We start from the raw sequence: 15,123 nt of genomic DNA, 5'->3' as shown, positions 1-15,123 counted from the left end.
CTTCTACTTAAACTAATATTATGCCTGTAAATTATAAAAGAAAGAATATATATATATGCCATGGCCATTAAACCAGTCAACTATTTAAGATATGCATATATTCCCCATCAGCGCATCGAACGCTATTCCTTGGGCTGCGAGCTGTGAAAGCCCATTTGAAACTCTCCTTATTACATGGTAATTATAACTCCTTTTTACAGAAAGTTTTTGAACGATAAAATTTGCCCATTTCAAGAGAAAGATGCAAATAAAAGGAAAAAAAATCAGTCAATACAGTAGTTATTCGTTTCATATATATGGGCTGCTTCTTCTGTACAGGAAGTACTGATACATATAAGTAAATACGTATATGACTTTCTGGCCTGCTGATGAATGAAGATTGAGACGCAGGACTTAAAGAGTTTGTAGGTACTCTGGAAATCAATTAACAAATAAATGGAACTTTCTCTGGTTGGGATGAGTCAAAATCCCCATAACGACTAAAAGTGTGAGTTTTGATTATCAAGTAGAGAAATAATTGTCACGCGAATGAGTAGTTGTTGCAGGCGAGCAGCTTCCATCTAACAGTAACCGCCTGTGGATAGATTTTTCATTAACATTTGTTTAATCTTCAAGATAATGTTTTTTTTTCCTCAAAGGTAGGATCTTTAGGTTAACGAAAAATGTTTTCTGTTTAGTGAAAAACTAAACTAGATTAGTTGAACTTACTCTCTTGGACGAGCAGACCAGAGAGAACTGAGGGCACGTAGTCTGGTGAAATATTCTCCAATGGCAAGAAGGCATCTGGCAGCTTGGCGTGTTGTGAGAAGTCGGTGCAATTGATGCATTGTCTGCTGTCTCAAATTGTCTGCCTGTAAAAAATACAATATATAATAAAAGCCCACAAATCATTTTTACTTTATTTTTGTTGGGTTCAATGTAGAATAGGAAAGGAATCAAGTTAAGGTGGTGAAATGGGGTTTACCTGTCGCACAAAGCTTTCCAAGTTTGCAAGTTTACCCATGGCGATTGCCATCTGTCCCATGTAATTTGCCACGTTAGAAGGGGAGCTCAGGGATCCTGCTGCAATGGTTTCTGAGAGAGACTGTTGCAGAGCTTCCATGCCTTGTGAAAGAGCGTCCTCTGCTTGCTGTGAAGACTGTTGTAAGCTACAGATGCCCAAAAATTGCTGCTCTGTCAAGGGCTCCAGCTGAGGGATCAGGATCTAAAAACACACACATCATTTATATCTCACATAAATGTCTCTGTTACCTATGTATATATCATGGGAAAATCAAAAGTTTGTTTCTTTTTGAGTTTACAGTGGGCATATAATTGAGAGAAGCATGGACCCATCTGTTTGGGTTATGTGTATTTTATTAAGGAAAGATGCATGCACCTTGAGAAGCTCTGAGGGGCGGAATCCACCCATCCACATGAAACATCTTTCTGCAGGAGTCTTCCACATGCCTGAAACCAAGTGGAATACATCTGTTTTTGCAATAATGCTTTTCAAACGGTAAACTTCATCATAGTGGGAAAGGCAATTGTCCAAAAGTAAGCGTAGATCATTGTCTGTAAGATGTGCCTGCAATGCTGCCCTCAGGTCGCTCATATGACGGTGCTGTTCCTCTAGCCACCTTGAATACTCCATGTCAAACATTGCAGCACCTGGCCCATTTCATATTAAGTCTCCACTTTCAGTCCATTAAATGGTATTTGGTGTTTCTAAGCATAATGCTTCAATTTCAGTACGTAATGCCTATTGCCTACATGTTATAGTTGTTTTGAAGTTCTTTAAGGTTTGAATGTTTCTCTCCTAAGAGATTCAAAAGACAATTTCAATTCGTGCTTTGATGAAATTGAACAAACCTGAGCTCAAAGGAACATTCATAAGGCCACCTGCACCTGGATGCCCTTGATCGTTGAGAAGCGCATTTCCTCCAATGAAGAGACCCTGCTGTAAATGCATGACGATTAGAAGAAATGACATGAAGATTATACAGGCCTGCACTGTTGGTGAATTGGGTATTGAATTGGGTATTCTCTACATAGAGGCTTTGCACCATCCAAAGACTTTTAGAAACTTATCATGTAACTCTACATACAGATTATACATTTTAAGAATAAAAGATTAGAAACTCTAAGATTATCATGAAAAGAAGATTAGAAACTCTAAGATTATCATCTAAAGACTGAAGTTTCTCTACATACAGATTAGAATCTCTAAGAATATCAAAAACTTCACATGGAGAGACAGTTCTCCTCATGCGAAGTGGGAGAAGTTACTAAATATTCCAACAGATTACACAGGCCTACCGCTGGTGAATTGGGTACTCTCCCCAGCTAAAGTTATCTCTTTTCGTCAAAAGAAAAATTATTTCTAATTGGGTATGCCATTTTCACCTGTGCTCTAGCTCGCTGAAGATCTTGCTCAATCTGGTTGAGCTTCATTCGACTTGATTCTAGCTGCTGAACATAGGCCTGCAGCAAACCATCAATGCCATTAATTCTCTTGTTTTATCATAGTCAGTCTCAATATAAAGTGAAAAACAAGTACCTTCTTTCTCAGTCGACTTTTCCGTGCTGCTTCTCTATTCTGAGCAAGCCGCCTCAATGTCTGACAGGAAATTGAATCAGTTTTTGTCAAGCGAGAATTAAAATTAAGAACTCCATTCTAATCCAAAACGGTTCCTTTTTTTCCCTAAATATGATTACAATTCATTCATAGCACAAAGTGGGTGTTAAAGCTCGTACCTTGGCATCGAGAGTTTTTGAAGCTTCGTGTTCAGAGCTGGAAGTTGGGCCCCTACGATTTGTCTCAGGCTTTACCATGCCAGAGAAACCAAGTAATGAATACATCAGTAATTTCGACTTCATTCACTCAATGCGTATCCATTAATAACTGAACAGTGAACAGACCAAAGCGTAATGATGGTTGATACATTCGAATTTCACAAGGGATGTGTGAATCGGTACCTTACAATCCCTTTCCATCTCATTGGATGTTTCTGTGCGGGTACTATTACCCGCCATGTCAGATAGCTGTCGAGGTTCCTGAACTTGCACAGTATTTGCCGATATCAGCTCAACTGGAGGATCTCCTTTATACTCAGCAGATCCCGTATCTGTACTCTCTACAGATTGAGATACAGATGCCTGTATATTTACACATCACAGGAAATGAATATGCAAGCCAGAAACCAACTAAAACAGTAACAAACATAGTCACGATAAGTCGGTGAATGAATGAACGAATGAGTTTTTGTGATGTATTACGAGGCTTACAAAAAAAAACTGTACCTTTGGTGATGCCTCAAATTGCACTGGCCATGAAGGAAATATGGTGAGTGTAGGTGGACGAATCCCAAATCCCTCTGTTAAACAAGCATACACACAGTCAGCTCTAAAGCTGCAAATATTGAAGCGCAGGTATAAAAGATTCGGGCTTTTCCAATACAAAAATTCTATATGCTTGGGAATTTGCAGGCTGGAATGTAGGAAAGACTGTGGTGGCACAAGGAGGAGATAAAGATTGGATTTTTATAGGAGAGAATGAATGACGAATGAAGTGCATCAGCTGTAAAGTTATTGTATGGCAGCATAACACTGATGACTTCTGCCAATTCAAATGCGAGCAAGAAGTGTGTGGATTGTGACATGAGGTGTTTGTACCGTTACTGTGATTGCGTGTCATAGGATTGCAAAGAATGGCTACAATTAATTAACAGATGAGATAGGACCACAAGATTAGGCAGATCAATCAGAGGGACTGTCAGGGGGATATCTTCTTTGTCAGAGCCGTGCAGGGTATAGTCTAACTTCATCATTACAGGCTTCAATGTGATGAAATTCCTTAGCTAAGACAATTTACCCAGAGTGGGATGTCACACAATTTATCTTCTCAGATAATCAATCAAGAGTACTTTTCCGAGTCCATTCAGTTGGCACAAGCCCTGCAATTTTCAAACTGTGCTCAATTGCAGTCTGGTAAATGTCTCTCTCTATTTCACCATGATTCTTTTGCTTGCAAGCAATCCCCACATCTCATTAATTTCTTCAAGGATTTTTATATATTAATCATAGTGCTGCAAAACAAAACAAAAAACAATGAAGACTAGAAGTTATTAAACACCTACGTCTTTCTGCAAGGCCAGAATGATGTTGATCCTGTTCTTGTTCTCCTCCTCCTGGTTGGTTCAAGATAAGAGCCCTCTCCAGCTCGGAAAGATCATATACTTCATGATGGTCTTTGAACGATTCCAATCCACTTCTGCTTGATGATCTATTCGCAAAGCAATTTCACTCAGGTCAGCTGATCTTTAATACTAACACACCTTTGCAAACATGATACAGGTTTCACTGTAACTCAGATTGCTTGAAGCATTATAAGGGCACACTTGCACCTCCACTTTAACTAGTGCCCATAACAACACCTAAAAAGGGAAATGGGTTCGACCATCATGTAGTTGAACCGACTAAACAAATAGAAAAAAGAGAGCCAAAAAAAAATTGTAGATACCTCTATAAAAAACCAACAACTCTAGCCACTAGAGTTTTTTATTTTTTTCAAATTTATCCTGTAGACAAGGTTTTACTGCACTGTAAGGTCAATTAATTAGCCAGCTTCTGAGAATGAGAATTTTCATATACACCTCAGATTTTTCATATACATCTAGAGCTAGGACTGGGTCTCCAAAGCAGTTTACCTAAGGACGACTTGTAGACCTAGCTTAAGTATCATTTTTATGTTTTTCAATTTGATTGGGTCTCCAAAGCAGTTTACCTAAGGACTTGCAGACCTAGCTAAAGTATCATTTTTATGTTTTTGAATTTGATTGTGTATTAATTTTTATCATCAAATTTTGTTTCAGTCTGTGATGGACTCTTAAGTTTTCGGTCACAGTTAAGTTTAAGTTTTCGGTCAATCTGTCAGTCTGTTATCCAGACTGTTATCCATCATCAGAATATAAGAAAGAATAAAAAAATTGGGAAGTTATCTATCATCTGAATGTCATTAGATAAATATCAGACATCCAAAAGAAATCTTAAAAAACGAAAATTAATGATTGAAAAGTTAACATAATCAAATCCAAAATTACATAAATTTTAGAAGCAATAAGAGAAACAAGAATGAAAAAATGATGTTCTGTGCAGTAGAGTGGGGACTGATACCCTTGAAGCATGCCGTATGATAACAAAACTTGCTGGTTTGAAGAAGTGGGTATTTCTGCTGCAGGCGTCCTATCAGCCATGCATCATCCTCAAGGCCTTTTCAAATCCTCTATAAACCAGACTGCACATAAATGGACTGAGAAACTACAAAGTCTCTGAAATGGGTTCTACTTAGTTTTCTTCTGTGCACATGATTAACAAGTTCTCTCTAACTGGTTTGATGTCAAATCCTCCAAATCTTTGAAACTCCACCGACAAACATAACAGGTCTGCCATGGATCTGAGTCTCCTCCAATGCCCTATCCAATTCATCTAGTCCAAAGCAAATAAATGTTCTTTCTGACCAAATTGCCCTTATAATTTCGTTCCTTGGCTTGCCTGAAATTTGTCTCGTTGTTATAGAGGGCCCATGCCCCAACCACTACTCCACTCTACTCTTAACCGCTGCAAAAAGTTTAATACCAGCAAAACCTCTGCTGCTGACAACCCTGAGGGGGCAGAAACCTCTGATTCTTCCCCATCTTTTTCTTCTTGCATTGAAAAATTTTATTTGAGTAAAAATCCGCATGCAATTGTATAGCCATTGCCAAAACACCATGAATTTGGCTCTTTTCTACACGGGTCGTCTTTACAATGTCAAACTTGTTGTCATTTTCAGAGATATTATTTTGGATTGATGAAACCCATTTTTTTTAATCCCCTGCCTTGGCCGCCCTCATATATTTTAACGCAGTTAGTCAAAAACAGCGACATCAATCTTATGAATGAATATTCAAATCTCGCGACTTTGATATGCTGCACCGTTGTTTACCGTTGCCTTCAAATTCAAAGCCGATATTTACAATTAAAAATAGATTAGTTACCTTCAGGCTCCACCACACTCACATCCGTCCTTTTTTTGGATTTTTACACTTCTGGAAAATAAGGTATGAGGAGAAATATAATACTTATTCAGGTATGGGAAGTTAATGAGGGATTAATATGTAAAGTATTATTGAGATGAGTGATTTCAAATGAATTTGGACGAATCTAAATGTTTTTAGAAAAAAATTGTATAAAAATATCGTACTTTCAAAATTATTTGAACTCATTAATATAATTTATAGAAAATTTTGAAAGTTTATAAGGGATTGATATGTAGAGTATTATTGAGATGAATGATTTTGGAGTTATTTGAATGAATTTAGACGAATCTAAATATTTTCAGAAAAAAAATTGTATAAAAATATTATATTTTCGAAATTATTTGAACTCATTAATATAATTTATAGAATTTTTTTAAAGTTTCATGTGTCAATTTTTTTGAAAAGTATTTGAACTCATTAAATATAGATTGTAAAAATATCATTTTTTTTTTTTTTTTGGCTACATGGGGGTATCCCTGCAACCTAGCCCAACGCCCAGCAGCCCGTGTCTTGGGAACCCCAAGGGGTGAGATCAGCCGCCCGCAAGATATCCCACCCGTTTAAACAAAAATATCATGTTTATTAAAGTATGAGTAGAAATATCATGCTTATTAAGGTATGGGAAGTTAATAAAGGATTTAATATGTAGAGTATTGTTGAGATCAATGATCTCAAGACTCGTTGAATGAATTTAAATGTTTTCAAAATTGCGTAGGAATGTTATATTTTCGAAATTATTTGAACTCATTTTATAGGAATTTTTCAAAATTCCATGTGTCAATTTTTTTTTAATGTATTTTAACTCACTAATGCAGATTATAGAAATATCATATCTTTCAAGAAATTAGTAAAAATGTCATATTTTCAAAATTATTTGAACTCATTAATATAAATTATAGAAATTTTTCAAAGTTTCACGTGTCAAAAAAATTTCAAAGTATTTGAACTCACTAATATAGAATATAGAAATATCTTAATTTTAAAGAAATGAGTAGAAAGATCGTATTTATTAAGGTATGGGAAGTTGATAAGGGATTGATATGTAAGGTATTATAGAGATAGGTCATCTCGGGGCTATGTGAATGAATTTAAATGCTTTTAGAAAAATAATTGCCTAGAAATATCATATTTTTGAAATTTTTTGAACTCATTAATATAAATTATAAAAAACAAATTGAAAGTATTGTGTGACATTTTTTATTTTTTTTTTAAAGTATTTGAACTCATTAATATGGATTATAAATGAAGTTGATAAGGATTGATATGTAGAGTACTATTGAGATGGGTGATCTTGGGGCTATTTGAATAAGTTTAAATGTTTTTGAAAAAAAAATTATGGCAACTTTTTAAAATGTATTTGAATTTATTAATATGGATTATAGAAATAACATATTTATTCAGGTATGGGGAGTTAATAAGGGATTGATATATAGAGTACTATCTAAATGGATGATCTTGGGGATTTTAGATATTTGATACAAATTTTAGGTTTCATAATTAATTTTGCATAAAGAAGTTTTCTTTAGAGAATGTAAATTGTAGTTAAGATAATTGATATTATTTGAATCTATGTTTTTTTTTGGTAATTTTTTTTCGATAAAAGATGGAAGGGGGTGTTGTTATGGGTAAACATATGTGAAATCTCGATTACCCAATGCAGATCTCTGATTGTGAAAATTAAAGCTATATAAAGAGGTTTAAGTTAGTTATTGTAAAATTGAAGTGTGGTGATAAGTGCTATGAAAGCAAGTCAAGTGTACTATTAAATGTGGTCCTTAGAAGACCCAATTGCCATGTATAAGCTTCAATCTTGATAATTGGTGAAATTCAAGGAAGTCCCAATTATAAAAGTATGAAGTAGACAATCAATCTATTCAAAGAAGGGAGTCCAAGTTCATAGATGCAACTTGTTGCAACTATTGATGTTATGCAAGGAAGTTACACTTATTAGAAGAAATCATTAAAAGTCTCAATTACATTATCCAAACTTTAGTCATGACAACTTATGTTATGCAAGGAAGTTCCAATCATCAAATTGGAACATTCATAGTGATGACTAATAATTTGAAAGGGAAATCCTTGTCATTAGATTGAAAATAGGGTAGCAAGTAAAGTGTGATTGATTGATTGTATCTCAAAAAGTCTATTGTTTTGTGGGTTTCGATAGAGAGTGGTATTTAGATGAGTACAAACTCAATAAACTTCTTGGTTATTTGACACAAACTTGATATATAATAGTTGATGCCGAGCTATGAGTTTTATGTCATTGAGTGCTAGACTTAACCCTTTTTATTTAAAACTACTAAGATGTGTCTATGCAAGTTGAGTGATAATGATGATTAATGCTATATATGACAGATCTATTATACAAGGAGTTAGTCATAATTACCAAATAAAAATCTTGATTGTGATGATTGATGTTTTGTGGGGATTGGTAGGTGCAAGCTTGAGTCATGATAATTGATATATAGTTTAAAGAACAATAGTTTGTCTCAGTAGGGAGTCATCCCTATTTTTTTATGATTGGAAAAAATAGGGGAGGTTCAGTCTAAGTAGGAGGGGTTCAATATATGCCTAAAATCCCCAGAGGTTGAACCACCCTCTATGGAGCCTCTTACATAATCTTATTTTCTCATCTCTAGATATTGATAATAAATGTTAGTTTTCTTCATGTGTTCAAGGGTCAAATCAATCACCTAATTTTACAAGAATGTAGCACTCGATGTTATCTTTTTCAAAGGTGTCCACGATGATCAATTTTATATTTTTAATCTAATATGCAAGAAGTTATACTCAATTACCAAATGTAAACTTTCATTATGATGGTTAATGTCATGTTGGGAAGTTTATAGTATCAATATGTGCAAGCTCGAGTCATGGCATATGATATTATATTTGAATTGAAGCATAATAATGTGTCCTACTAGTGGTCCAACATTTATTTTATTTTATTTTTAAATCTTGACATGATTAAAAAGCGTATTATGTTGCATCAAAGAAGGGGAAGTTTGATCTAAGCCTAGGAGGTTATATATAACCACCCTTTGTGGAGCCCTCAACATAGTCATCTATGCTTCCATCCACATACTAATAAAATATGTTAGTTTGCTTCATATTTTCAAGGACCAAATAAAATCATCTAATTTTACAAGTATGCAACCCTTAGTGCCAGCTTTCCAAAAAGTATAATTTACATAGTATATTTTTTAATATATTACAAATTTAATAATTTTATAATCATATGCCCATTACAAAAATAAATGACCTCTATTTTTTTGAGATATGGAACAATAACAAACTATGCCAAAAAATTTGGAGAAGTTGCATTCCATTTTGTATTAATGCCCTTGTTTTAGTGAACAAAAAGATTAATTTCGATATACACAAAAATATTTATACGTTACAATTAAATATAGGTCTAATTTTTTTTGTTATTGACAATTAAAAATTTAAAAAGTTTCAAAAACTAACAAAATTTGATAAATTTTTCTATTTTTTAAATTGTAAAGTGAGTTCACATAAAAAAATGCCACAAATTAATAGTTTATTGTATCGTTCTTGAATTTCTGATGTATTTGATTTAAATGATAGAATATACTAAGTGCTAAAAAAAAGTTGATTTTAGTGACATAATAATGCTAAAAGTGGAACACATTATTGTGCTTTTACTATATAGAATTCTTAATCGTTGGATGAAACCACATCTTGGTTACTAAATGCAAGCATATATGTTGTGATTTAATATATGTTATATGTGATAAAATATCATTTACTAAGTACAAAATTCACTTATAACAATTAATGCTATGTTGGAAAGTCTTGATTACTAAAATTGCAAGTCTTAGTTCTCATCACTATGTAAGGAAACATTTTATAATGTCCAAGACCAAGTATTATTAATTGGTGTTATATAGAAACTGTTGAATAATGAGTTTTAACACTTACATTGATTGCCAATTATAATCATATGCCATTAATAAGTATCATTCCCTAAGTGTAAGCCTAGGTTGAAGTAGTTCATGTTATCCAAGAGACTCTCAATTACCAATTGCAAACCTTGGTTACAATTATTGATGCTAAAGAAGGAAGTGTCTACTATTGAATTTGATTCTTGGCTAAGATAACTGATGTTATATTAAATGTTCTAGTGGATGTAATTCTTCCATTATTTGAATTACTTTAATTTTTCATTATGTGAGAAATTTTTCATTATCAAGTACAATCCTAGATCATAATGATTAATGTTAAATATTAGCAAGTCTTGATAATGAGAATAAACCTTATTTATTTATTCAAAAAGTTTCATTAGTTAGGTGCACTTAAGTGCTAATTACTTTTAAAAAATCTCTTCATTCATGATAATTGATATTATATGAAGAATTCCTTATTATCAAGTGTGGAGAAGCATTGATTGCCTAATAACAACTTAGTTGTTATTAAAAAGTGCAAGCCTTATTCATGACATGGATAATGTGATCTAAAAATTTATGGGTCATTGGATTCAAACAATCCTATTTATTAAGTGGAAATCTATGTGGTGACTAGATTGATGTTGCATGAAGTGGCCTCCATCACCAAAATTATAACCCTGGGACATAATGGGTGATATTTTGTTTGAAATTCCTAACTATTGATTACAAGCCCCTTCAATCACATGTAATTCATGATTATCCAATACAGGATTCAATTGTAACAATTGAAACCATATAATATCACAATTACATTTACAAAAGTCCTCTTCTACAACAAAAAATGGCATAGTTTAGTGAGTACTACCTATGATCATATAACCATTGATGGTATAGAGGGTTCACCTTTTAGTAAGTGAATCATTACATCACTATAAAATACTAAATTTCCTCATAATTCATTATAAAATAATAAATTATCTTATAATTCATTATAATATACTAAATTTTCTTATAATTCATTATAAAATACTAAATTATCTTATAATTCATTATAATATACTAAATTTTCTTATAATTCATTATAAAATACTAAATTTTCTTAAATGAAATAATGTTGAATAGTCAAAAAAATCCAATTTTTTTTTTTTAAAGTAAAAAATTAATTCTAACCTAATCTAGACATGGATTGAAGTGAATGAGATGCCAAAATTGACTACTAATTAATTTAACCATGCATTACATTACTTAATTGCTAATATTGTATGATAGAATCAAAAGTCAAATAGAAGCGAAAGTGATCCACATGAATGGAACATGTCATGTTGACATGACATGTGATCCCAACCACACACAAAATTATCATTCATACATCTATACATTCAATATTGGTTCTAGAATCCTAAAGTACCACCTAATACTCTCTAAGTTGGACCCATCCACATTATCTTTGGCCTCAATATCCTCCACCCCAAAAACATTCTCAAAATTTTGTCAATCATTAACCCATCACCATCTTAATTAATGTTATGCAGGGGATTAACATTTAATCATATGGGTTAGGCAATTTGCTTTTGCATGTATGTATTTTTTTTTGTTTAGACTCTTTATATAAATGGCAAGTGGTTTGATTAGGTGAATATGGATAGCGATATCTTAGAAATGATTTAATTGAATCTGATATACAAGTGGGAGAGGAGACACACATTCTAGATAATTTGGTGGTAATTTATGTCCATATATTTGTCAATTTCTCTAAATATTTAGAACTAAAAAAAAAATTGTATAATGTATACAACTAAATTCTAAAAAAATATTATATATAATATTTAATAATGTTAACTTGGTTCCTAATTATTTCTAATTATTAAAACTATTTCCTTGATAATATACTATATAATAACTTAATGATAACATCACCCAACTTTATTTTGGCCTCTTCTCTACCCCACTAATTAAATTTTGTTAGTCTTTATTTTCCTTTACATCATCTTTATTAACAAAAAAATTGTTTAATCATATCTTTCTTAACCTTCATTTTGTCCCCCTTCCATCAATATTTTAAGTCTTAGTTTAATAGTGCATTTTTCCTTTCTATTTGTCTCCTTGTATAACTTTTTAAACAAAAGCATATGACCCTATATTTCTCTTAGTAATTTTTCAATTTAAATTTGATGATTAAAATGTGTTTCTACTTTAAGATAACAAAAATAATTGAAAACATTTTTATATATACCTCTTATAGATTTTTCCTACATCATCTTATTCAAATTATTTTTCAAAATATATTATCAAAATATAAAAAATAATTAACTATATAAATATTATATCTCTCATTTTTTATTTTTTAATAAATATTTTCAACTACCAAATTATAATAAAAATAAACAACCAATAAATAAATAAATAAACACTACTTCACAACCACTTTTTTAAGCTTCACTTTGGCCCCTTACATCACTTTTAACAAAAACATGTTTTTTTAGCCAAGACCTTTTTAACCATTGTTCTGTCCCCCACCTTACCTTTTGACCAAAAGATCTGTCCGTACACGTACGTTTTCCTAATTTTTCGTATTTTGCATCTAAACATTTATTTAATGAAATATTTTAAGATGGAAATCGGCTTAAATAGTTGTATAACTCCTTCGGTCACATTCAGCATATAAGGAGTATAGGAAAGGACGAAGACTTGAAAACTTTTTTATAAAGCTTTATGAGTCATTCATGCCTCAATAAGACCAAGGCTTTAATATAATTTTAAAGGGAGTTATGAATTTAATAGGGAATATACCTACCTAATGATATGATGTAAACGCAGACTTTTGTAGTCTTGTTATTTGGCACAAGCAACTAGTTGATACGTTCTATTATAGTTTGTAATCTGTCTGGTAAGGAAAAAAGTGGGGATAACGTATTAGTAGCTGTTATAGCTAATTTCGTGAATCTAGAGATTTTTTAAACAATTTTTTTTTTATTGTCTTTATATGCGACTTAATTCTTCATATCTATTGTTATGGGTAGTAATGACGCACAGTGTGAGATTTGTTATGCACTCAAGAGTCAAAAAGTATATATTTCAAAGTGTTGCTTGATACCTACTTAAATATGTTGCAATAACTGCACATTTAAAACTGTCAGTACTTATGCACAAATGCCCCAATAGTCGTGCACAAATGGGCCAATTATAGTCCAAAAATGCTTAAAGTGGGTGGCTATTGATACATGTGAAATTTATTAATGGGCTTATAGTTATGATTTTTTTGTTTTCTTTAAAGTTAGTAATTAGGGGGTTGGATGCACAAGTGGAACTATAACGACTACTAGTGCTCTCCCTCTAAATAGATTATAATGTGTCGAGTACGTGTATATTTAAATTAGAAGTTATTATTTTGTTAAGTTGTTATAAGTAAGACTATTAGTTTGTCAAATAACATAGTTAAAGAACATGTCGTCATTCTCAACAAGTGATCTAAAATTGCTGAATAAGATCACAATATTCAATGCTTTGTTTTTTTTAAAACTAATTGGTACATAGTGTTTGCGTGACTAAAAGTATATATTAATGTTTTTTAAGAAACTATTAAAATTAATGGAAATGGAAGCACTCCAAGTTTGTAAAGGACGTGGTGTGTGTGTGTGTGTGTGCGCACACACACATGCATACTTGCCATTATAATAAATAGATTGTAACATGATGAGTAAACATGTGTACAAATTAGGAGTTTTCATTGTTGTGATAAGGTGTTGTACACCTCACATAAAATGTTTTTGATATTAATAGCAACAAAACAAGGGTGTTGACAGACTCTAATAAAACAACCCAAAGGTAGCTTAAGCAGAACGACAAGACATTAACAACATAATAGTAGTAATAATTAGTCTTAATATTAGAAACAGACTAGGAGATGTGGTTACCACACTAGGTAATTATTTGAGGATTACTTGTAAGTTGTATTGTAACATTAGGTTAATAATTTTCTCTATGTGGGAGACATAGTTCATAATTATTTAATACTTGGGGAAATACATTTAATAAAGTGAAAACTTACTTCCCAATATTAAATGAGGGGTCAATGGTTTTGTGTTCTCATGGTTTTATTTTACAACTTGGTTGTGTGAGCTTGGGTCTATATAAGCAATCACATGTTTTGTGGTTAAACTTGGTTGGGTGAGCAGATTGTCATATTATTGAGTCTTTATAAGGAGTTCATATGTGAAGCATGTTGTTTGCTTCACCAATAGGGACAATAACTATAGCTAAAGTCTCAACCTGAAGTTTGGACATTCACTCTGTAAAGTTATTATCTCCACAACTGAAGTTCATTTGTTTGTCAACCCAGGGATGTATTACTTGAAATGAGTCTGCACTATATATGCACTAAGTAACTGTTGTTGGCATTCTACACTCTTATGAGAATAGTTGATGTTGTCATTGATGGCAACCAATTGGCAACCAACTGGCAATCATCTGTCAACCCACCAGCAGTTACCGGCACCGGCAATAGTCTTTTACATTCACTGGCACGCACTTCACTAGCAGCGGCAATAATGGATACCGACACTCAAGCCGACAAGGAATAAACTTTTGTTTATTGTATTTTAATGTAATTATCTTTTGTAAAGCCGACATGGTACATTGTAAAAGACTCATATATGTATGAGATCTTGTAAATCAAATGCATGAGAAGAAGGAATGTAAGGTAAAGAGGAGAGAGCAAATTTTGTATAAGGATTTGGTAATGGACTGAGCTTAAACCGGTACTGAACCTGACATAGTTGATGTTGATTTGAAGCAGTACATTGTATTGGATTTTGATAATCCATTTTCTAAGTCAGTGAGACTTATGTTTTGTGATTGAGCAGTGAGCTCTAGGCTACTAGCCTGCCTGCATGTGCAAGCCCCTCATTGTAAGTAATATTTATTCATTGGCCAGTGAGTGAATATTGTGGGTCACAAATCCCACTGAGGTTTTTCCCACACTGGGTTTCCTCGTTAAATATCTTGTGTTATGGTGTGTTTTGTATGATGTCTCTATTGTTCTTGTTTACTATATTAATTCTTATTTACTGGTACACTGTTTTGGGATGCAAAGTTCTTAATAAGGTTAAATCTTCTGCTAACTAGTTAGACACTGATTCACCCCACCCTCTCAG

General features: G+C 32.6%; 1 protein-coding gene across 3 annotated transcripts; it reads right to left on the bottom strand.

Annotated features, from left to right (window-relative positions):
* Nucleotides 1–248: 248 nt before the first annotated feature.
* Nucleotides 249–5,914, bottom strand: LOC131041198 (transcription factor TGA2.2). Of its 3 annotated transcripts, none has more exons than XM_057974213.2 (12): nucleotides 5,155–5,914; nucleotides 4,119–4,264; nucleotides 3,283–3,356; nucleotides 2,959–3,138; nucleotides 2,737–2,805; nucleotides 2,540–2,599; nucleotides 2,386–2,463; nucleotides 1,852–1,939; nucleotides 1,379–1,650; nucleotides 965–1,168; nucleotides 709–851; nucleotides 249–574 (listed from the first exon to the last, which is right to left on the bottom strand). In XM_057974213.2, exons 1-12 carry the CDS (start codon nucleotides 5,232–5,234, stop codon nucleotides 502–504), a joined length of 1,467 nt encoding a protein of 488 aa, XP_057830196.2. In that variant the 5' UTR covers nucleotides 5,235–5,914; the 3' UTR covers nucleotides 249–501. The 3 variants fall into 3 exon arrangements, with proteins under 3 accessions (XP_057830196.2, XP_057830194.2, XP_057830195.2); XM_057974211.2 differs by having other exon boundaries at nucleotides 965–1,204; nucleotides 5,155–5,906; XM_057974212.2 differs by having other exon boundaries at nucleotides 965–1,204; nucleotides 1,852–1,936; nucleotides 5,155–5,903.
* Between the last annotated feature and the right edge of the window lie 9,209 nt (nucleotides 5,915–15,123).

The sequence above is a fragment of the Cryptomeria japonica genome, chromosome 11, assembly GCF_030272615.1.
Source record: "Cryptomeria japonica chromosome 11, Sugi_1.0, whole genome shotgun sequence".
Classification (NCBI taxonomy): domain Eukaryota; kingdom Viridiplantae; phylum Streptophyta; class Pinopsida; order Cupressales; family Cupressaceae; genus Cryptomeria; species Cryptomeria japonica.
The sequence above is the reverse complement of the archived record's forward strand: the minus strand, read 5'-3'. Positions and strand labels throughout refer to the sequence as shown.